The 19,979-nt window shown below is 50.0% G+C and overlaps 1 protein-coding gene across 2 annotated transcripts in view; it reads right to left on the bottom strand.

Annotated features, from left to right (window-relative positions):
• The window catches only part of KHDRBS3 (KH RNA binding domain containing, signal transduction associated 3), a gene marked incomplete at both ends in the record, with an annotated part of 120,002 nt that overhangs the window by 55,968 nt on the left and 44,055 nt on the right, over positions 1-19,979 (bottom strand). Inside the window, 3 exons of one of the 2 annotated variants that reach the window (XM_084230295.1) lie at positions 1,048-1,194; positions 5,693-5,809; positions 15,915-16,033. In XM_084230295.1, the coding sequence (XP_084086421.1) occupies positions 1,048-1,194; positions 5,693-5,809; positions 15,915-16,033 (383 nt within the window). Of the gene's footprint in view, positions 1-1,047; positions 1,195-5,692; positions 5,810-15,914; positions 16,085-19,979 lie in introns of both variants that reach the window. The other variant, XM_084230294.1, reaches the window with a different exon arrangement.

Below are 19,979 nucleotides of genomic sequence, written 5' to 3' on the forward strand. Positions count from 1 at the left end.
CCCGCCTCTCCCGCCAGAGGAGCTGCAGAAGGAGCCCCCGATTCGACAGGTTGCATCTGTCTCCCGCACTGAAAGCTGTCTTGAAACCAAGTGAATGAATGACTATCATTCTGGCTGTTATCGTACTGTTAAGTATTCCCCGAGTGAAATATTTAACACGACCCCACACCCCGGCTTTTCCAAGTCAACCAAGAGGGAAACAGCCACTCCCGACAAATGCAAGCTCCCCCCCAGACACTGTCATCACGGCGCACGCGGGGGCCGCAGTCCACCCGCCAGGCAGCCCCGGTCAGGAAGGGCTCAGCCCCGACAGCCGTCGGGCAGGTGTGAGGGCCGTCTGGTCTAAAAAGCCCGAGTGGACAATATTTCTGTTTATCTAGAACTGGCACATGATACAAAATGAGACAAAAAGACCTACATTGTGCTTTCTAGTGGAGGCTGCGATATATTTGATTCTCAGAGACATCGAAGTGTCTGAAAAGGTGTAAAGAGACCATGAGCTGGTCACAAAACACAAACCACCTGGCAGCCAGGCAGCCACGGCAGGCCCGCCGCTCTGCTCCTCGGGGGCCAAACCTGGCGTCGTCCTGGCCACGTGGCACTGAAATCACCTGCTGGACTCTCTGTCCCCCACCCCGGGGCGGGGCTGTTTCTATCTGTGCCCAAGGAGCACAGACGCCTGTGCGTGCACCTGACCCCAGCAGGGGCCTGGCCCCTGGAAGGCCCTCGGGAGCCTGGGTGCAGGACCCAGAGCGTGGAGGTGACCGTGGTGTCTCAGGGACGCCGAGGCAGGGGGCGCACAGCTTTCAATAGCGACTGTGCACTCCAAGTTTTCCCACTGCATGGCCTTAAGCCTTATTTAATCTCTTCAAAAAACTATGGCCGCCAGTACGAAGAAGGATATTTCCAAGTCGCTCACTTGCAAAGGCCCATGAGCAGCCCATTGTCACGGCAAATGACAATTACAGGTAAGAATGGTCAAGGATGAAAACACAGGGAGGGCTGAAAAGCACAATGAACAATCCGAAAGAGTGTAGGTGTACGAACAGGAATGAGGAACTTCTTGATCTCCTCCAGGGCGTGCCCCATGCGGGCGTAGGCCTCGGCGGGCGGGGCGAAGACCTCGATGAGCACGTGCAGGTCGTCGTTGAGGTGGAAGTACTTGGCTTCTCCACTTTTCCTCAGCTCTTCCTCCTGAAGAAGGAAACATCACATTGAAGAATGAGTCACTGTAAGAAAAAGGGAAGGCTTGTATACCCCAAGCTCATTCGTATATGGTTGTCCCAGAAAGTTCATTGAGGAGCAAACGCCACCCTGAGGACCGAGTCTGCAGCAGACGTGGGCTCTGCCGTCCTCAGGCCTTATGGGGCATCTGAGAGCTCCTGGGGACCCCATCAACCCCCGACCCTGCCTAGAGCCCGTCATCAGCCCTGTCCCGCCAGCTCTGGTTCTCCTGCCTGGGTGTTCTCTCGGCTGAGCTCCAGGTCGCTTCTGCTGGCGTGATGCTGTCTGCCTGCGGCTCAACTCGAGCCTTTCCACCAGCCCCAGGGCAGTCCCTTACTCTGCGCTACTTCCTCTCACTGAAAGGTGATCGCCGCGGAGCAGCAACCACAGCTGTCTTGTCTGGGGCTAGAGTCTCATGCCTGGAAAGTGCTGGGTATACAGCAGATGCTCAACAAATATTCACTGAGTGATCAATGAGATGTTATTCTTTCATTTCTTCGTTCATTGGCTCATTCACATACTCACTGACTACACACCAGGCTCTATAAGGTAAGGATAAAACAGCGGGGAAAAATGCATGTGAGATGCTATTATGCAGTTTTGTGATTATGATAAATATTTTTCAGCTTGTTTACATAATGAAATTCAGGGGGAAACTTGAAGGAAGAAAACCAGGGTGCTCGGCCTGCTGGCTCTGCTCTGCCCGCTCTGCCTCTCTCTGCCTCGCTAGCCCCACCCCTAGGGTGGCAGAGGAGAATGCAAGTCCTCAGTCTTTGTTCCCAACACTAACTTCAGACAGGTCATGTAGGAATCTCCACTAAAGCCACTTCCATGGAGTAGGCACCTTTCTAGCCTCTCCAAAACCTGACACTTTAAAACACAGAGCACCCTAGAGCCCCTAGCAAGGACTCTTGATTTCACCACTAGCCAAGAGGCCAAGGAGGCCCAAACCCTCGACTTCACCCATAAGGTGTCAGCTCAACTAATGTGAATTCTGACAAAGGACGATCGGGAGGCAGAGCAGGCAAGGGCCGGCACATGCAGCCAGACACACCGGTGATCAAACACGCACAGACAGCCTGCATAGGGTCCCCACACTTGCCCCGCCAAGTCTGTCTGATGCTAACAAGCGCTTATTAGCCCAAGGCCACTGAGTACCTGAAGGCCCAGCTCCGTGCCATTGCCTGGCCAAGCAGACAGTGCAGCACTGTCCAGCCCACTGCCCGGCTCCAGGCCCTTCTCATTTACTGAGAGTGACTAGAAAATGAAAGACGGACGACCCTGCAGTAGGGAGAGCAGACACCAGCGACCACGCTGCCTACACGTTTCCCCTGAAATCCACCTTGTATAAAACGCAGGGTGGCTGAACCCCAAATACAGGCCTCCTCACTGTCCGAAACACGATGTTCTCAGCCCTGGGGTCTATTCATCACCTGCCTTCGCAGCTGAACTTTAAAAAATGTGACTCCATGCAAAGTAGTCCAACTTTGAAAGTATGAACTAACGAAATGAATTTTTTTTCTAATATGATACCAAATTAATACTTCTAAAGAGAGAATACTGATCCATAGTCAGGCAGTTTGGTTTCTGTCACCAACTTCCACAGCATTCATAGCTCAAATCCAGAATTTCCTCTTTCCCTTTGGGGGAGTGACTTTACCTCATCCTGAAGGGGGGATTTTAATGGTGATAATAATAGGGTACCTCCTGCTCATTGACGGGGTTGTTGCAATAAAGGAGTTCTTAGTGATAGTAATTCATGTTATTAGTAATAAAGGAGTTATAGTAAAAAACATTTTTATGTCTAAGACACAAAGTCTTTAGAATTATGCCTAACATATAAACAATAAGTGATGAATATAGCAATGAGCTCTTTGACAACCTAAAAGGATGAGGTTTTAATACTAAGCAACAGGAAGCGCTTAGATATGAACATAATACTGACTGAATTTCTGTAGACAAAAGGCAGTCCAAAAATCCCAGTGGAAATGGGGCTTCAAAGACTTCAGGGAGGAGGGTCTGATTCCGGTGACTGAGAAGAAATACCCGCACAGCTGAGCACTAACAGGACTGACTGAGCAAATGCTGCTCCACTGAAGGCCACGCAGAGTGGGGCTTATGGGGTCAAGACAGAAGAACTCTTGGCCCTAGTCTACTGGCAGTGGGCATGGTGGACTGTAAGCCCACAGTGCACGCTGATGCCCAGCTGCTGGTGTCGTGATGTGCCATGAATGACCAGCCACCTGCACACTCCCCAAGCTGATGTGCTGACCCCTGGAGTCAAGGGCGTGGACGTAGAGGATTAGTGAACGATGATTAGTGGTCTAAGAGAGGCCCTCGGGTGTAGAACAACGCTCCACGCTCGCGGCAGGCACCCAGCAACCATAGCCCAGGGGACCCAAGGCAGCAGATGTCAAACACCTCCTTCCCCAGCCATGCTAGCAGTACTCAGGCGACTCATGAGCAAAGTGGCCATGGTGACAGGGACAGAGGCGATACATTACTCACAGGGACTCCCGCCAAATGGACGACCATCACTGCTGCGTGCTGGCTGTGCCAGCAGAGAACCAGCACCAGCCCTCCGATAAGCACAGGCTGGAAGGACCACCAGGTCCTGATAACAAGCTGATGAGACGTGGGGCCCCTCTCCCTACATGGGGCCCCTCTCCCTATGTGGGCAGTTGTGCGTTTGCTGTGACCTGGACATACAGCTTAGATCAAGGTGTCCCCAACTCTCCCCTCTCTCCTGTGAGACTCTGTGCATGCCCTGACCACTGCTTCTGACAAAGAAGTCCCCTAACAACAAACGGAAGGAGCAGCGCACTGTCCCTGGGCTCCACTGGCCTACGCGGCAGCTCAGGGCCAAAAAGGCTCATGGAAGACTCAGTCACGCATGAGCAAGGGGGTACTTCCCTGCAAGGCACAGGACGCTCTGGGTCCACCTTCTCCTACTGTCAGAACAGATGAATCAGGAGATGAAAGCAACATCACTCGCAAAGTCAGGCTTAATAGGTAATTAACCTAACCTAGCCGTGCCCTGGAATTATGTCAAACACCTACTGAAAGTTCTTCTTGAGGCGCCACCCAATAGGCTGGGGCATGGACAACTGTATTTCTTTTCTTTTTTTTAAGATTTATTTATTTATGCATACAAGAGCTGGGGAACAGGCCAGAGATGCAGGGGGTGAGAGGATCCACCAGAGACAGAGTGGGGAGCAGAACAGGCAGACAGACTGAAATACACTGCTGAGGGGAGCAGCGGGCAAGACAGGAGAGGTCTGCTGCGCCATGTGGGTTGCTCCCTGGCCGGGGATCGCTTGTGCTGCAGAGGCTTCGGATTACTTCATAGTGTGGTGCTTAACCCCTTGCACCACCAGGGAGGCCTGACAACTATATTTCAAACAAATATCACAAGAGTCCAATACAGAACCATGTTTTAGTCAAATAATAAACCAAACTGACTGACTAACCCAGATAACATACCCAGGTTCTCCAAATCTCAATTTCCTACATATAAAATAAATATCTCTCTCTCATCATTTTTGCAAGAACATGCAATAATACACATATTAGGGCCACAGAGTGGCAGATTCACTGCAGCCACTCAATGCACAAATGGTGACTGTTTCTACTGTGAAAGCTAGTGATTAGATGGACTTGTTTCATCTAATTACTAGGGAGCTAGACTGTCTAAATAGCTTTCTTGTTCGACACAGCCATTGCTCAACACATCCTGGTTGGTGGTCCCAGAATGTGGGCTTGCTTCGTAGTGATATGGCTCTTTCAATGAAGTGATAACAAGGATCAACATAAGCGATAGCACGTTACGAGATGTGAAAATTTCTTTCAGAATTGGTAATATTTAATAATGTGGTTAATAAAAATAACTTAGTCATGCTTAGCTTATGTAAAAAAGGAAGCAGTTGCTGTGACAATATCCACATACAATAACCATGTGTTAGAACAGTTAGCAATTATTACGACACTGAATATCAACTTTAACTTGACAAAAAGTATGACACCACATGATGGGCAAAAAAAGCAAATACAAGATTACACTTTAAAAAGTCTATTCTGTGAAGCATGCGGAGACAGCAGACGTGAAGGAACTAATGTAAACGCAGTGGCAGTGACACCACAGACACCTCTTCTCAGTGTCATCGTACTTTCTATACGATCACAGAAGCAAAAGTTTCTAGAAGCAAAACTCTAAGAACTACTATTTTATTTTATAACAGGATACAATAAGGACATAGGTTTAGAGTACTACATGTTATGAAACTGAGCAGAGTGACACAATTTTCTAAACAGTATCACAAATATATCATCTTGGACAACATGTCCATATAATTTTACCTGAAACCCTGCTCGGTGTTGATGTAATATGCATGAATACAATAAACGATCCCAAAGCACATCATGTAAAGTGACCGACAGACTTACAGCCATTGTCTATAGTGCACATTACCTTTGCTTTGTCCCTCATGGAACCTTTTCCAAGAATGGACATTTTTGTCAACGTCTCTTCCTGCAAACGCTTCAGAGAATTGCCACGTGGACCCAAAAGTTTCCCCACAAAGTTGAACTAGGAAAAACAAACAGAGAGACCAGGTCTGTGACATGTGCTTGCAGAGGCCACGGGGTGGGGGCGGGCTGTGCCACCCGGACGTGGGGCCGCCGGCGCGGAGGGGCTTCTGCGCTCGGGGGAACACGGGGCTGGCAGCTGTAAAACTGAAGAAAGCGGGTGCATTTCTTTCTACCCCCCTCATCGATGTCCATATTTCACAAACTATAAATGAGTCCCCCGGAATTCTAAGCTGCCATCCTGCTGGTCTCAACACCTGCTCAGCATCTGCCTCAGACAGTGCAAGGCCCGGGAGGGTGGGAGGGAAGCAGCCCGGGATGGGGCGCCCCTTGGCAGCAGAGCCGGGTTCAGGCTGGCTGGCTCCAAGGGGCTCAGACCTGCGGCAAGAGCCCTGCCCCACGGTAGTCACGCACCGGTGCCTGACAGAAGCTTGAGAACAAACCCACATCTTCTAGAATAACCCGCTACGGGGACATGGGTGCTGCATCTGCCACGAGGCTCAGGGCGCTCTTGTTTGCCACAGGGGAGAAGTGACTTCACTCCGGGTGTGGGCTCCGAGGCCAGACGGCTATGGTTGGAGGCCCGACGCCCCCACTCACCGGCAGAGTGACCCCGCGCCAGGGGCTACCCGGCTAGCCCTGGTGTCCTCTGTCGAACGGGAACAGGGAGTGACAGCAGAGTCTGTCCTCGCGGCACTGAGGACAGTGGTCCAGGCTACGCAAGCCCGCAGAGCAGGGCCGGCATGCAGCAGACGTGCAATGAACAGCTCTTGAGCAGAAGAATCACTACCGGGAATTTCAGGCAACTTTTGAAAGCCTTGCTGTAAGGAGGGCAAGTCAAGAGCGGTTCTTGGTCCTAAGTAGAAAGTCGGCCCTGTTTACTGGGTCAGAACTCTTGTCTTTGCACGATTCTTTACTGCAAATGCTGGTCCCCATGACCCGCACCCCTCTGGGCTGACCCCTGGGATCACACCCCGCTGGACCAGCCCCCCATGATCGTTGGCCCTCCAGGCTGGCCCCCATAACCCGCACCTCTCCGGGGCTGACCTCTGGGACCAGCACCCCTCTGAGCAGACCCCCATGACCCTCTCCCCTCCAGCTGGCCCCCATGACCCACACCTCTCCAGGCTGACCCCCGGGACCCGTACCCCTCTGGACCCACCCCATGACGCTCGCCCCTCCGGGCTGGCCCCCGGGACACCACCTCTCCAGGCTGCTTTTGCCTTGAGCATAACAAGGGCTCTTCAACTCACCGAGACACGCAACTGAAATATGTACTAAAAATCAAAATGATCTATTTCCTTGACGACTTTTAACTTTCTTAGTCTTCAACCAAAGCTATTTTTACGTGTAGTTGATTTTTGTTTTTTAAAATTTAAGCAAATTATTTTAAAAATATACAGAAATGATAAGAATTTAAAATGTCAAACACTACTACAAAGTAGAAGGAGAAGTCAGTGTCTCAACCCCCACCCCCCACCCCACCCCGACGCCCTTCCTGTCTCTCCCTATTTTCTCTGCTTTATGTTTCTGGAAATCTTATAATTTGGACATTGGACCTCCTGCACTGGACCGCCAAGTATCTCTCTTATTTTCACTGTTTCATCTTTTCTCTTGCTTTGCTTTACTTTCAGGGCAATTTCCTACATATCTATTGAGTTTTTATTTCTGCTATCACATGTTAAAATGAGTATTTTCTTATATTTGTTCCTTTTGTGGCATCTTAGAGATATTTTGTGGAAGTCACAAATCCTTATCTTCCTGAGGATGCGGCTGATGGGGCCCTTGATGGGGCCTCACCTGATACGCCCCGCAGACCCTGGCACCCCAGGCTCCCGCGCAGGCCTCTGTGCGGTGTGCCCAGCGGCCCGGCGACCCTCGGCCACCTGCCCTGAAAAAGCCGTCACTGGCAGCTCGATGTCCACACCGGCCTTGCCTGCTCACCGTGACAGAAAGCCAGGCTGCTCATCAACGGTGGGGCAGGCAGCAGGGTCTGCAGTTGCCCTGGGCGGGTCTGTATGTCCAGGACGGGGCACCCGGGCCTCCCATAGGAGAGGAAGCACGGCTGAGGAATACAGAGGACCCCGTCGGGAAGCAGCAGATCCTTGAAAGGACACCACCCCCTAGTTTTCAGCTGCCGCTCCTCCAGCGCTCCGGCCCCAGCCCCGCATCTGTCTCTCGCCTGGTCTCTTCAGGAACGCTCTAGTCTGCTGCTGACAATGCCCTTTGAAGGCATTTCTATTCATGCCAGTGGGTGTCAAGAATAGAGTAAAACATGTTTCTGTGGTCAATTATATTTATATCACACCTTTAATCACTAAATATTTCCAATGAATAAAAATTAAGAGACCTTAGAATCACCCAGTCAAACATCTAAATTTATACTGAGTCTGAAGTCCACAGAGTGACACGGTTCACTGAAGGTCACTTGAGAAAACATAAAAACAGAGAATTCTACATGAGAAGGAAAAACAAATGACTTCCTACGCCCTTAGCTTCTTTCTCCAGTTAACTTCTGTTGATCTGTTCACAAAGCGCACCTATCAGACCTCGATGTCTCCGGCTTTTGCCCTTCCTATGCCCCCACGTGCCCCATGTGCCTCCCCCACCCCACTGGGACAGAGCTCGGGGTCACAGCCCTCCTCACCGACAACACAGGGACCACCCCGCCTTCTGTGGGCACCAGTCGTGGAAATTAATTGCGAAAATGCACAAAAGTCGCCTGCCACAGCATGCGCAGAGGTGCTTTCTCTGTCCCAGGTCAGTAAGTGACCAGCTGCTGTGGACACGAGTCATTTTCCATGAGCGATGTTCGCCCTGTACTGAGCACGGAGCCCCCACCCCCACCAGGGGGCGCCTGAGGCGGCCTCGGCACTGAAACAGCGAGGCCACGTGGGGACACGTCTGCACCACGTCCAGGCCACGCCCAGGCCATGCCCAGGCCACCCAGAGGCTTGGCCTCTCTCTGACCAGAAGCCAAGGGAGTCAGGTGCTCATGGGCTCTCAGAGCTGAGCGCAGCTCAGCTGGCCCCACAGTGGCAACCAGCTGCGCCGCCTGGCCTTGGGTTGCATCACTGCCCGGGGGACATCCAGAAATATTCAGCCTGTGCGTTTGGTTGTCAGGTGACAGGACACTGCTAGCTAGAATGACACGCATCCGAAGGGGATGGGCGCGCCCGTCACAAGGGAGTTGTGCAAACTGCCAGGGGCCTCTGTGTGCAAAGCTGCTAGAGAAGATCACAGAGCAACGCCCATGCCCGGGGGAGCCCTGGATACCACGCTCTCGGGTTGCAAATGCAGTTCCCTCCCGGATTCTACCAGCAATTCTCGTCTAGTTAAAAGGAACAAACCCTCTGAAGTTAAGCCGCTCGGCACTTACAAGGCCTCGGTAACATGTGCTTGGTGTGTATTTTGGACCCTTTAAAGGGCGTCCAGCGGCACGGCTCTCTTAGTTGCCACTATTCCTGTGACGATCCACAGGTGTGGCCGTGGGCACGAGGCTGAGGAGCCGCTGTTCTCCGGAAGGTGCCCATGGGCAGTACCTGAGCCCGCTCGCCCTCAGCTCCACCAACTTCATACCAACAGGTCGCCATGCCGTTAAAACATGTCAGATGATGCTGGGCACCGGGACAGCGCTGAGCTCTCCCTGAGCCCTGGCCTCTGAAAACGTGGACGACTAAGCACACCTCCTGTCACTGCAAACAACCTCCTTCCCCACGAGACTCGTGAGATGTGGGGCAGGACCACCTCCCAGGACAGACATGGGCCTCCAGATGCCCACTCTTTGTCCCAGAAAAGACTGGCTGACCACGTCCCATCAATCTGAGCAGGCCCCTTAACCTGACTTCTCTACGCTTAGCTGTGACCTCATTTCCTCGGGCCCCTCCACTGCAGCCCGACACCAGAACCCGCGGCTGGCATCTCCCCTAAAGGTTCAGCCTGAGAGCCATCAGCCACCTCACCCACACCTCCCTCTATACCCTGCAGGCCATGTGGACAACACCCCCCAAAAAGAGGGTTTTTCTGTCTGACCCCAGAGATATGCCACATCTCAGAGCTATGCCCCCGAACCCCTACTACCTTGGCCCCGTAGGCCCATATCCTTTCAAACTAAGTCTCTCCTTCCTTAAGTGTGGGTTTGTGCGTGATAACTGTACTGTAAGAGAGACAGAACTTAACACATTCACTCTGCGTTTTTATTAACTTCATTTAGCATACAGATTTGCAAGGTAGGGCAAAGTGTTACCTGTAAGCCTCATGGTTTTTCTCCAGATGACAGTTATTCTATAACAAATATATTTTCATATGAAAAGATCTACCACTGTAAGTAGGAAACGTTGCACAGATCATACGAGTGGTAAAACATCACACACCGAGGACGCTTGAGTTTTGCTGCATAATGTATAAGAGCCAATAATTATGTTCTTTGTTGCTGATGACCATGTGCCATCTGAACTGGCTTTAATTGATCTAAACTATATTTGTGACATGGCCCTGCTCTGCAGGGAACAATTACAGTTAGGCTGTCATTTCATAAACAAGGAAGCCTCGAGAACATGTCACTGTCTCCGTTCAAAGGTTTCCCTAATTGGGTCTCACCACAAAGTTGATTATTCTAACAAGGGGTGTTTTATTGACCTCTACCTCAACACAAAAACTGAACTTGCATCCTCTCTCAACACAAATATTGAACTTGCACCCTCTCCCTCCCTAGCTCCACGTTACCTCCCCGGCCCCTGGCCCAGCAAACGGCACTGCCATCCAAGATCCTGGCAGAACCCACTGCTGGCCCCACGAGGCAGGACTGGGCCCAGCAGAGGGCCCTGGACACACACCCGATGTGTGTCCTGATGAATCAGCCTCTGCATTCTGACCCCTGAGTGCCTCTGTGGTCCCACCAGCCTCAATCACCTCTCCCTCCCTGCATCCACGCCACCCCTTCAAAGGGCAGAGGCCTTAACGCAAAGATGAACCCCCACACCCGTACTTAAAACGATCCAAATGTCCCCTAGAAGACAGGGGTGGCACAGGCCTCGCCACTCAGCTCCCACCACCTCCCCCTGCCCTGATTGCAGCTTCTCCAAAATACTATTCTCAAGAAGTACCACTTCAGCTCAGAAGTAGAGCTGGCAAGAATACCACTTTCACTCTTAAAACAAGAAGAAAGTTGGACAGAATAGAAATGATGTGGAAGCCGCTGGGTGACCCTAACCAGGCATCTGGAGTGTCCACTGCAGGGACCTCATAGTTGCAGGGTCAGTGCACCCCAGCACTGACCTTGTCACCCTCTATCTCAAACATGAACTCACTGACCAGTGCTCCCCACACAGCTGGGTGCTACTTGAGACCAAAGAGCAGGACTTGATGACTTGTGCTTTGCCAGCAAGATGCCTGCTCAGCAGATCCCCAGGGGAGGGGAGACAGGAGTGAGAGGTGCGTGTAAGACCCAGCCCGCAGAGTGTGCCAGGGGCACAGACCCAGCACCCCATCGCAAGGCTGCGTAGCAGGGACCGCCTCACTGTCACGACCCATCACCGCGGGACACCAGCTTCAGGCCCCACCCACGGGAGCTACAGAGGACTGCTGCACTTCAAGCCCCAGGCACTGCTTCCTTTGAGTTCCCACCGTACAAGCTCAGACCTCAAACTCCAGAGCGTGCGGAAGGGCTGGGCGTGGAGGGGTGAAAAGAGCCCATTAAGAGCAGGGAAGTCATTCAATTCCATTCACTGGAAAACAGCATGTCACAAACAGCACGTCACTCTTGCTCAGAAGCTGCAACACAGTGTCAGCCTGGATGGATCTTGTGTCCAGCTCGCTCCACCCACTGGTGTCCAGGCCCTTGGGCAGCCGCCTAAGCACCGCCCACTCACCAGCTCGAGCAAAGGCTTCCCTGAGACCTAGGGGACACGCTCTGTTGGCCTCTGTGTGGGGTGGCCTGGAGCTAACAGGCTGATGGTGCTCAGCAGAAACACCTGTTTCCAGTGCTGAGAGCAGCAGCTTCTGAGCAGCCTGATCCTGGAATCACAGGTATCCAGAGTGGAGTCCACTCTCTGCCGACACACTGTGTCCTCCCACTCTCCTCAATACTAACACTGACGAACAATCTGTGGGGTTTTATCTCACACACTTAATTCACATGCTTGATTTCATACACTTGCTTGTACACACCCTGATGAGCCATCTGCTAGACTGTGAACTCTAAGCCCAGCAGTGCTGTCTGTTCATCTCAGTCTCCACTACGGGCTGAGGCACAAGAACATTGAGCACAGGGTCAGCTTACAAAGTCTCTGGAAGTAAGTCGCCCTTTAAGCATGAGCTGGCCCAGGAAGCATTCATAACACTTTTCTCTTTACTCAGAAAGCATATCCTCAGTTCTGCAAGCTTGCTGAATAAGCTCCCAAAAGGCCAACTGTCTATATAACAACTATAAGCCCTTAAACTCTGAAAAAAAAATACAAAAACCAATTATTTGAGGCCTCTGAAGAATGACCAATAAAAAGATGATTCTGGAAGGGTATCAAGACTTGGAAGAAGAGAATATCTGGGCGAGTTGACTGATTTTACGGCTTTTAGCTTAAGAAGCAATGTTTGAGGCAACCACAAGGCTGAAATGTGGGAAATAATACTAGAAAAGACACGAATTAGAGTTGGGGAGCCTCAACATTTAATGTACAAAATATGTTAAAATCTCCGGCTGATCCCCAAATCATGTATGCCAGAAATAAATGCAAAAGTCAAACTGAAGGAAGAACTCAAACTCAAAAGACAAATCTGCAGTCTGAATCCAAAAGTATCAACCTTCCTCAAAGAAATATAACAGAACCCAGAGTTTCACAATGCCCAGTATGCAACCCAAATTACTCACTCTACAAAACTGGAATGATAAGATTACCAAGATAAACGACTATCAATTCATCAAATCTAATATGACTAAGATTTCACAATTAAAGGTTTTAAAGGAACTACACAACTTGTGCTAGACAACATAAAGTAACATTTGAAATGAAAACACAAACCAGAAAATCCAGGCAGGTGAGAAAAAAAGTTTCAGACATACATATTTATATATAAGTGAAATATAAAATCCAAGCCAGGTATTTACAATGACTGCTACAAAAATTTATCTGATGGGAATGACAAAAAAAAATAATAAGAAATGACATAGGACAGAATCGGTGAGCTTAAAATACAGCAGCAGAAATTATCCCATCTGAAGAACAGGAGAAAGAAAAAAACTAATAAGAAAGTGAACAAAATCACAAGAACCATTTGAGAATGTCAAAAGGTCAAACACGTGGAATTGGAGTCTCAAAAGATGGTAAGAGAAAAGGTCAAGAAATATTTCAAGGAGCAATAGCAGAAATATTATAATGAAATGAAAATATCCCCAGAGAAACACAAAATGAAGTTTCACGGACGATGAAACAGAAAATGACTAGGATCATGTGATCAAAGACATGTCCTCATGGACAGACTCCAGGTCTGGGAAGCTGGCTTCATCTGAGTCACTGCATATTTAAGAACAACCAACCACAGATGGACTCACATTCTCTGAGAAAGAAGGAATGCACACGTCCACAGCGCGCTTCACGAAGGCAGACTTACTGCCTAAATCTGGCGAAGGTACTATAAAAATAATTGCAGGCCATTATCACACATGGACATAGATACACTAATGCAACAGTATAAAAAGGGTAAAAAGTTACTGCCAAGTAGGGTTTAACCCAGGAATGCATGGTGGGTGTCACTTAGACAAGTTAATTAATAAAATCCACTCTAAGTATAAACAGGTACCACCCTGCGATCATTGCAAAAGATGCAGAAGAGGCATTCAACAAAATTCCCCCATTCAGTATCAAATGTCCCAGCAAAAGTGAAAGAGAAGAGAACCTTCCCTGCTGAATAAAGAACATCTACAAAGGCACCTGCAGCTGTTATCATTTTAACAGTCAAATTTCCACACTGACGGGCAACAGAGGAAGAACTCCTGATCTTACTATTGTATCCCAGCTACACGAGAGCACCTACCCGATACAAGGCAAACTGAATAATAAAATAACATGCAGGTAGCCAGGAAGTAGATAAGATCTTAGGGAATCTACAAATGAAGTACCTGAACTAACAAGTTATTTAGCGATGTACCCAAAACAAGGTTAGTATGCAAAATTTTACATTACAAGCAAAAATTGTAAAATGTCTTTAAAATTCAATTTATAGTAGTGTCAAAAAACGTAAAATATTGGAACGATTTTAACAAAAGACAAAACCTTTACCCTGAAATCCAGGCTGTCGGTAACTGGACAGACACACGCCGCGCGCCCAGGTGGAGAGGCCTGCGCCAGCGCCCCCTGCACCAAGCGAAGCAGTCAAGGCTGTTGCCACCAGAATCCAGCAGAGCCTTTGGCAGCACGCAGAACGTACTTCTTAAACTTACACGGAATTGGAAAAAGACGTCACAATTGAAGGGCCTAATTACCGAGCTTTATGTCTCACTGTGAAAAGCTACAGCAAAGACCAGCATAAGGATCCACAAGTGGACAGTGGAGGAGGGAGAGAAAGTGCAAAACACACCCTCGCGGCCACGGCCGTGGAGGCTCACCAGACACACCCTCCACCATCGGGGAGAAGCATCCTTCAAGGAACAGTGCTGGAAAAACTGGATATCCGTGTAGGGGGGAAAAAAGTGAATTTTGACCTTCTGTCTCAAACCAGACACAAGAGTGAATTGGCTATGTATCAGAGCTACCGGTAAAGCTTTCAGAGGCTGTGCAGGAAATTAGCTGCTAATTGATAAAGAACTCAACGCTTTCTTCAAGTTGGCAAAGATTTATTTGTTGACAGAAAGCAATAATCATAAAGGCAAAAAACCTGGTATCTAGATATCATCAAAAAAAATCTGCTTATTATAAGACTATTATGAAAAGTATAAACCATCCACCAACTGGGACAAAAATTCAGAAAACATGTCTCACAAAAGATCCACATCCAGCACGTATGAGAATTCCTACAGCTCAATCCTAAGAAGGCACGTCCCTGCATCGCCCATTGAGACCCAGGCAAAAGATCTAAAAAGACGCGTCACAACAGAAGGAGATCAGAGCCAGCAAGTACAAAGTCAGGAAGCCACTGAGCACCGGGGAAACCACAGCCGAAAGCATCAGCACGCACTTGGCAAGGAGACATGCAGGGGCCGGACGACCCCCCGGGGCACAGGGTCCACACCCGCCTGGCTGTGCCCCTGGAAACGTCTCCTGGCAGACGGAACACACAGCCGGACATTGAAAGGGATTTATTTATCTAAGAAATGCAAACAAGTGGTTGCAAAAGAAGCTGTCCGAAGACGTCACAGCAATTTAATTTGTAGGGAGCCAAAACCAAACCCCCCCGCTGGGCGAATAGACACTGCCTGGCCAGCTCTCAGGAGGTGGGGCAGCCCCTTCGGGAGGAGAAGGGGGGCGGGAAAGGAGGGTCAGCTGCCCGGGAGGTGACCGGGACCCTGAATCCGAGCTTTGAAACCCCGACAGTGACTGTGCTCAGTGGCGCAAAATAGCACTGGCCATAAGGGATAAAAGCGATTTTTCTACACTAGATAATACATTTTTTTAAATATTTATTTATTTATGCATACAAGAACTGGGGTACAGGCCACAGGTGTGGGGGATGAGAGGATTCACCAGAGACAGAGTGGGGAGGAGAACAGGCAGACTGACTGAAATACACTGCTGAGGGGAGCAGCGGGGAGACAGGAGAGGTCTGACGCGCCATGTGAGTAGCTCCCTGGCCGGGGATTGAACTCATGCTGCAGAGGCTGCGGATAGCTTCAAAAGTAGTGTCTTAACCCCTTGCGCCACCAAGGACTCCCCTAGATAATATTTTGAACATTAATGTTTTAGCTGGGATAATCCCACTTCATCCTTAATCCAATGTCGTTGAGCAAACGAAGGCACAAAGGTGGGAAGAAGTGAAACCTGGTGTCCTGGCCGCGCGGGCGTGGGCTGTGTCACCTGGGCGGCTGTGAGGGGCGGGCGGGGGCCTCGCTGGGGGAACCAGCCCCAAGAAACACCCCCCACGCGGGACCCGCGCAGGGAGGCCAGGCCTGCTCTTACCTTCGGGAACTGCTTCACGGGGATTAGCACTTTCTGCCCCAGCTTCATGTTCTTATTGATCACCACATCGATGTACTTTTCTTCATCCTTGCTTTCTCCTTTTTGAAACTTTTCTATTTCTGTGGAGGAAAAAAAATAATCATGAAGTGCACGGCTTCCATCCCTAGTGGCTGTGAGCTCTAGTTAGCGCTCCGGTGACAGAAAGCCGAACACAGAAACACGGACTGGTAAGTGACCACCGCTCATTCCTCACCCGCACAGCGAAAGCCAGTCCCAGGTCTGCAAGTCAAATCTCAACTGCCAGTGCAGGGGGCACAAGGGACACCCCAGCCAACAGCACCTCAGGACTTCTGGGATCCTAGAAAAGCCTTCTCCAACAGCAGAAGCCAGGAGGATCCTAGGCTCGGTGCGACAAGTGATCCTTCCAGGCCAGCGTGGATCGGAAGTCCTAGCCAGCCTGCCCCAGTGCCCGCCGTGCCAGGAGGGCCCTCACCTGAGCCCGGCACTCTGCAGACGTGTCCGCCCTGGACTGAGAGATCAACAACTGTGAGAAACCGGTTTCTGCTCTTCCAGTCACAGCCCGCGGCACTCTGCTGTCAAACCGCACAGAACCAAGACACTCTCCCAACAGGACACAGATGTCTCACAGGCAAAATCTGTCTCTGCGTTCGACAGACCTCTCCTAACCACCTCTTATGTTAAGTGAGAGATCCTGAAAAGCATCAGCACGCTGTGCAGACACCGCGCAGGAGGCGGCCAGGAACGTGACCAGCGCGTGGACATGGCCGCAGGGGCGAGGCGCAGAGGCCCGCGCACGGGGAGGGCGCGCTGGCACAGCGCACAAGGGCGGACAGGTCCACTCACTCGGCTTGCAGAGCCAGGGCTGTTTAAGAATTGAATGTGTCACCTGCAGGACACACTCCAGTCCTTGGAAAGGATGACAAGAGGGAAATTCAGAAAGTTTAAGTCACTAATAAACGGCCAGGAACCCCCTGATGCGGGGTCTGGAGCTCCAGGCAGCTGCCAGGGAGTCTCGTCCCCTGTCTTCATGTCCGGTCAGACAGAAGGTGACCCAGCCGGCCTTTAGGGATGACAGCAGGAAGTGTGGGAAGCTGGAGGGGCAGGCCAGGCTCAGCCACCACTGCAGAGCCCAGGGGCCTGCCCTGTGATACCCCACCCACTGGCCCTCACCTAGACTCTTAGCTCTGAACTCCGACTATCCCTGCTGTGTTCAGTGGGGCACCCTTCCGTCAGTGGGCCTCACACCTGCCAGGGCAGTGCTGTACGCAGTGGGCCTCGCCAGGTGAACAAGAGGCATACAGCACAGAGTCAGCCCAGGTTTGTCTTCGCCCTCAGTTTCCCGCAGAGCTCCTAACACCCCAGGTTCCTGAGAGAGCAGTGCTTTACCTTGTTCCCAACCAACAGGCCTGTTCATCTGTCCCTGAGCACATGCTAATGAGGCTACTCTCCCAGGCAGCTGGTTGCCAGAGGAAGCAGCCAGGTGATGAGCATGGAGACGGGGTACCCCAGGCCGGCCTACCTCTGGGAAGAGGGGAGAACCTAGAAATTGAATTTGGCCATCCACGGTCAACCAAGCATGCCCACACAATGAAAGCCACGTAAACCCCTCACCAAGGGCATCAGGGGAGCTTCTGGGCCGGTGAGCATGTGGGGAGCTGCAGGGTGGGGCCCCAGAGGCAGAAGCTCCAGGCCCCACACCTGTCCACGGCATGTCTCCACCTGGGTCCTGACTTATAGGCTTCAATGATAAGCCACGACAGCCAGGGAAGGGCTCTCCAAGTTCCGTCAGCCACGTAGCAAGTTATGGGGCCAAAGGGGTGAACCCCCAAATTTGCAGTTGGCAGGCTGAAATGTGGGTAGACCAGGCACCCCATTTACAGTGACGGCTGAACCGGGCAGCCTTACTCTGAGGGGGCTGCACTCACTCACTCAAGGGGTTCGTGTCAGAATCAATTAGCCTTGGGGGACACCCAGCAGGGGCCGGGCAGTGCAGGCTGGCGGGGAGGCAAGGCAAGGATTCAGCGCGAGAGGAGCAGCAAACCACTCCGCAGCCCCTGGTCTAAGCCTCTAAGAATGAAGACGAATATTCAATCGCCAAATGAACGACTTCATCTGCTTTCTAGTATCACCCTTTGCTTCAATCCTATGAAATTGAGTCTAAGCAGAATCTGTACGGAAAAGTACACAGTAACATAGAAGCATGGGAGATGCAGTGATTTATGGAGTTCTGGTGATGGCTGAAAACCTGTCAAGTGCACTTCTGATTTTGATTTTTCAATAAAAATAATCTTATTTTTACACACTCGGTAAAAATTTGAAACGTTGTAATGGGATAGAAAGTTAAAAGGAAAGACTCCTCCTACCGCCCATACCTGAGAAGTAATAATGATCAAACACCACACGCACCTCCTCCCTCAGGAGTCCCGTGAACGGACAAGCACTCGCGCGCACTCGCGCACACACGCGCAGACACACGCAGCCCGCAGGAGACGGGGCTTGGAAACGGCGGGACTAATGGACTAAATGAGCTAAATTAGTTTTGTTTTCCTCAGTAAAGAGCAATAAGTCACATGTCATCTGCTCCAGCGAGTCTAACAATTCATGATTTCAGCTTTAATGAGAAGAAAGGAGCCCCGTGTTTTATTTTTATTCATCTATTTACGCTAAGATCGGTAGACTCGTCGCATAGAGAGGACAGTCAACAAAATCAGGAACGCTGAAACTTATTAGAAAAAAATTTTAGTGTGTATGTATTTTTTCAAAAGAGATTTAACTCCCTATTTGCAAATAACAAAGTTTTTTTTTTATAATTTTGGGGGATATGTAAATCGCACAATATTCACTCCACAAACAGAATTCCAAATGCTATTCCCCGTATCGCTGACATTTAATATTCGAAGTAATATGTAAAGCCATTAAGGTAAGATTAAAAATTAGAAAACTACCTACTCTATCACACATTATGTTTAAAGTTGAAGACATGCCTATGATCTTAAAGAGGAGAAAAAAACTAAGATGCCAATTTCCTAGGTATATAAACTCCCAACTTTATAAATCTGAAGTTGCTAAAACACTTGCTGTTCCCTTGAGTAAGCTTTGAATTATGTTGAAATAAAAAACTTCATTGTTTCAAATTCACTAAAGACCTTACAGTCTGAGGCCACAGCAAACTCACGTAGCGTTTCAGGTGCAAAATCCAGCCCCAGGGAGAGCAGCGGGGAGCGCCCCGCCTGTCCCTGGGGCCCAGGGGCCCAGCTCTCCAGCAGACCTTTTGTCCTCCAGCCGTAAAATTCGAAACTAGACAAAAATTCCATTTATTGAGAGCTTCGGATCAACAATTTTGTATTTTCTACTTGACTGAAGACTATAAATAGTGTGAGGCTTTCAAGCCCAATTAAAAAACAATGGTAAAAAGGTGGGGAGCTGCACAAGGTAATCTCTGAAGCCTCCAGACAGCTGCCCAGGCATCATGTCTGTCCGCACTGAGAGTTCGTATTCCAAGTCCACGCCCCTCCTCTCAGGCCCTCCCTGGGGCCCTGGACACCCACCTCGGTGGGCATCGTCTTGCGGTTCTTGTGGCAAAGGAAGGTCAGTCACGGGGAAAGCCCAATCAGAGTCACAAGGTTGAAGGCACAAGAGATTTGACTCCCACTAATCCCCAGATTGCATTTGTCACCACACAATTTAATGGATCGATGTCATCTCCCAGCTCAGAACTAATAAGGAAATGTGTGATGAGGTTTTAGATAATCTAGAGGATTAAAACACTGGGTTTTCCAACCACGGACACCACATTTCTGTCAGCTCAGAAATCCACCTTCTGTTAAAATGCCTTGTTTTGGTCTCTGTTTATTTCCCATGGGTTCTGCCCTGGCCCAGCACAAGCTTCTGGAACAAAGGTCATGTCCCTTTTTCATCTCCCAAATTTACTAAAATCCACTCATCCTCTGAAAAAAAAATCAACTAAGTTTTTGAATTAAATGAACTAAATTTCCTATATAAAAAAACTTAGTGGTATATATTTTCATCAAGACTTCAAATTCT

This window comes from Talpa europaea (assembly GCF_964194135.1).
Source record: "Talpa europaea genome assembly, chromosome: 3".
NCBI classification, from domain to species: Eukaryota; Metazoa; Chordata; class Mammalia; order Eulipotyphla; family Talpidae; genus Talpa; species Talpa europaea.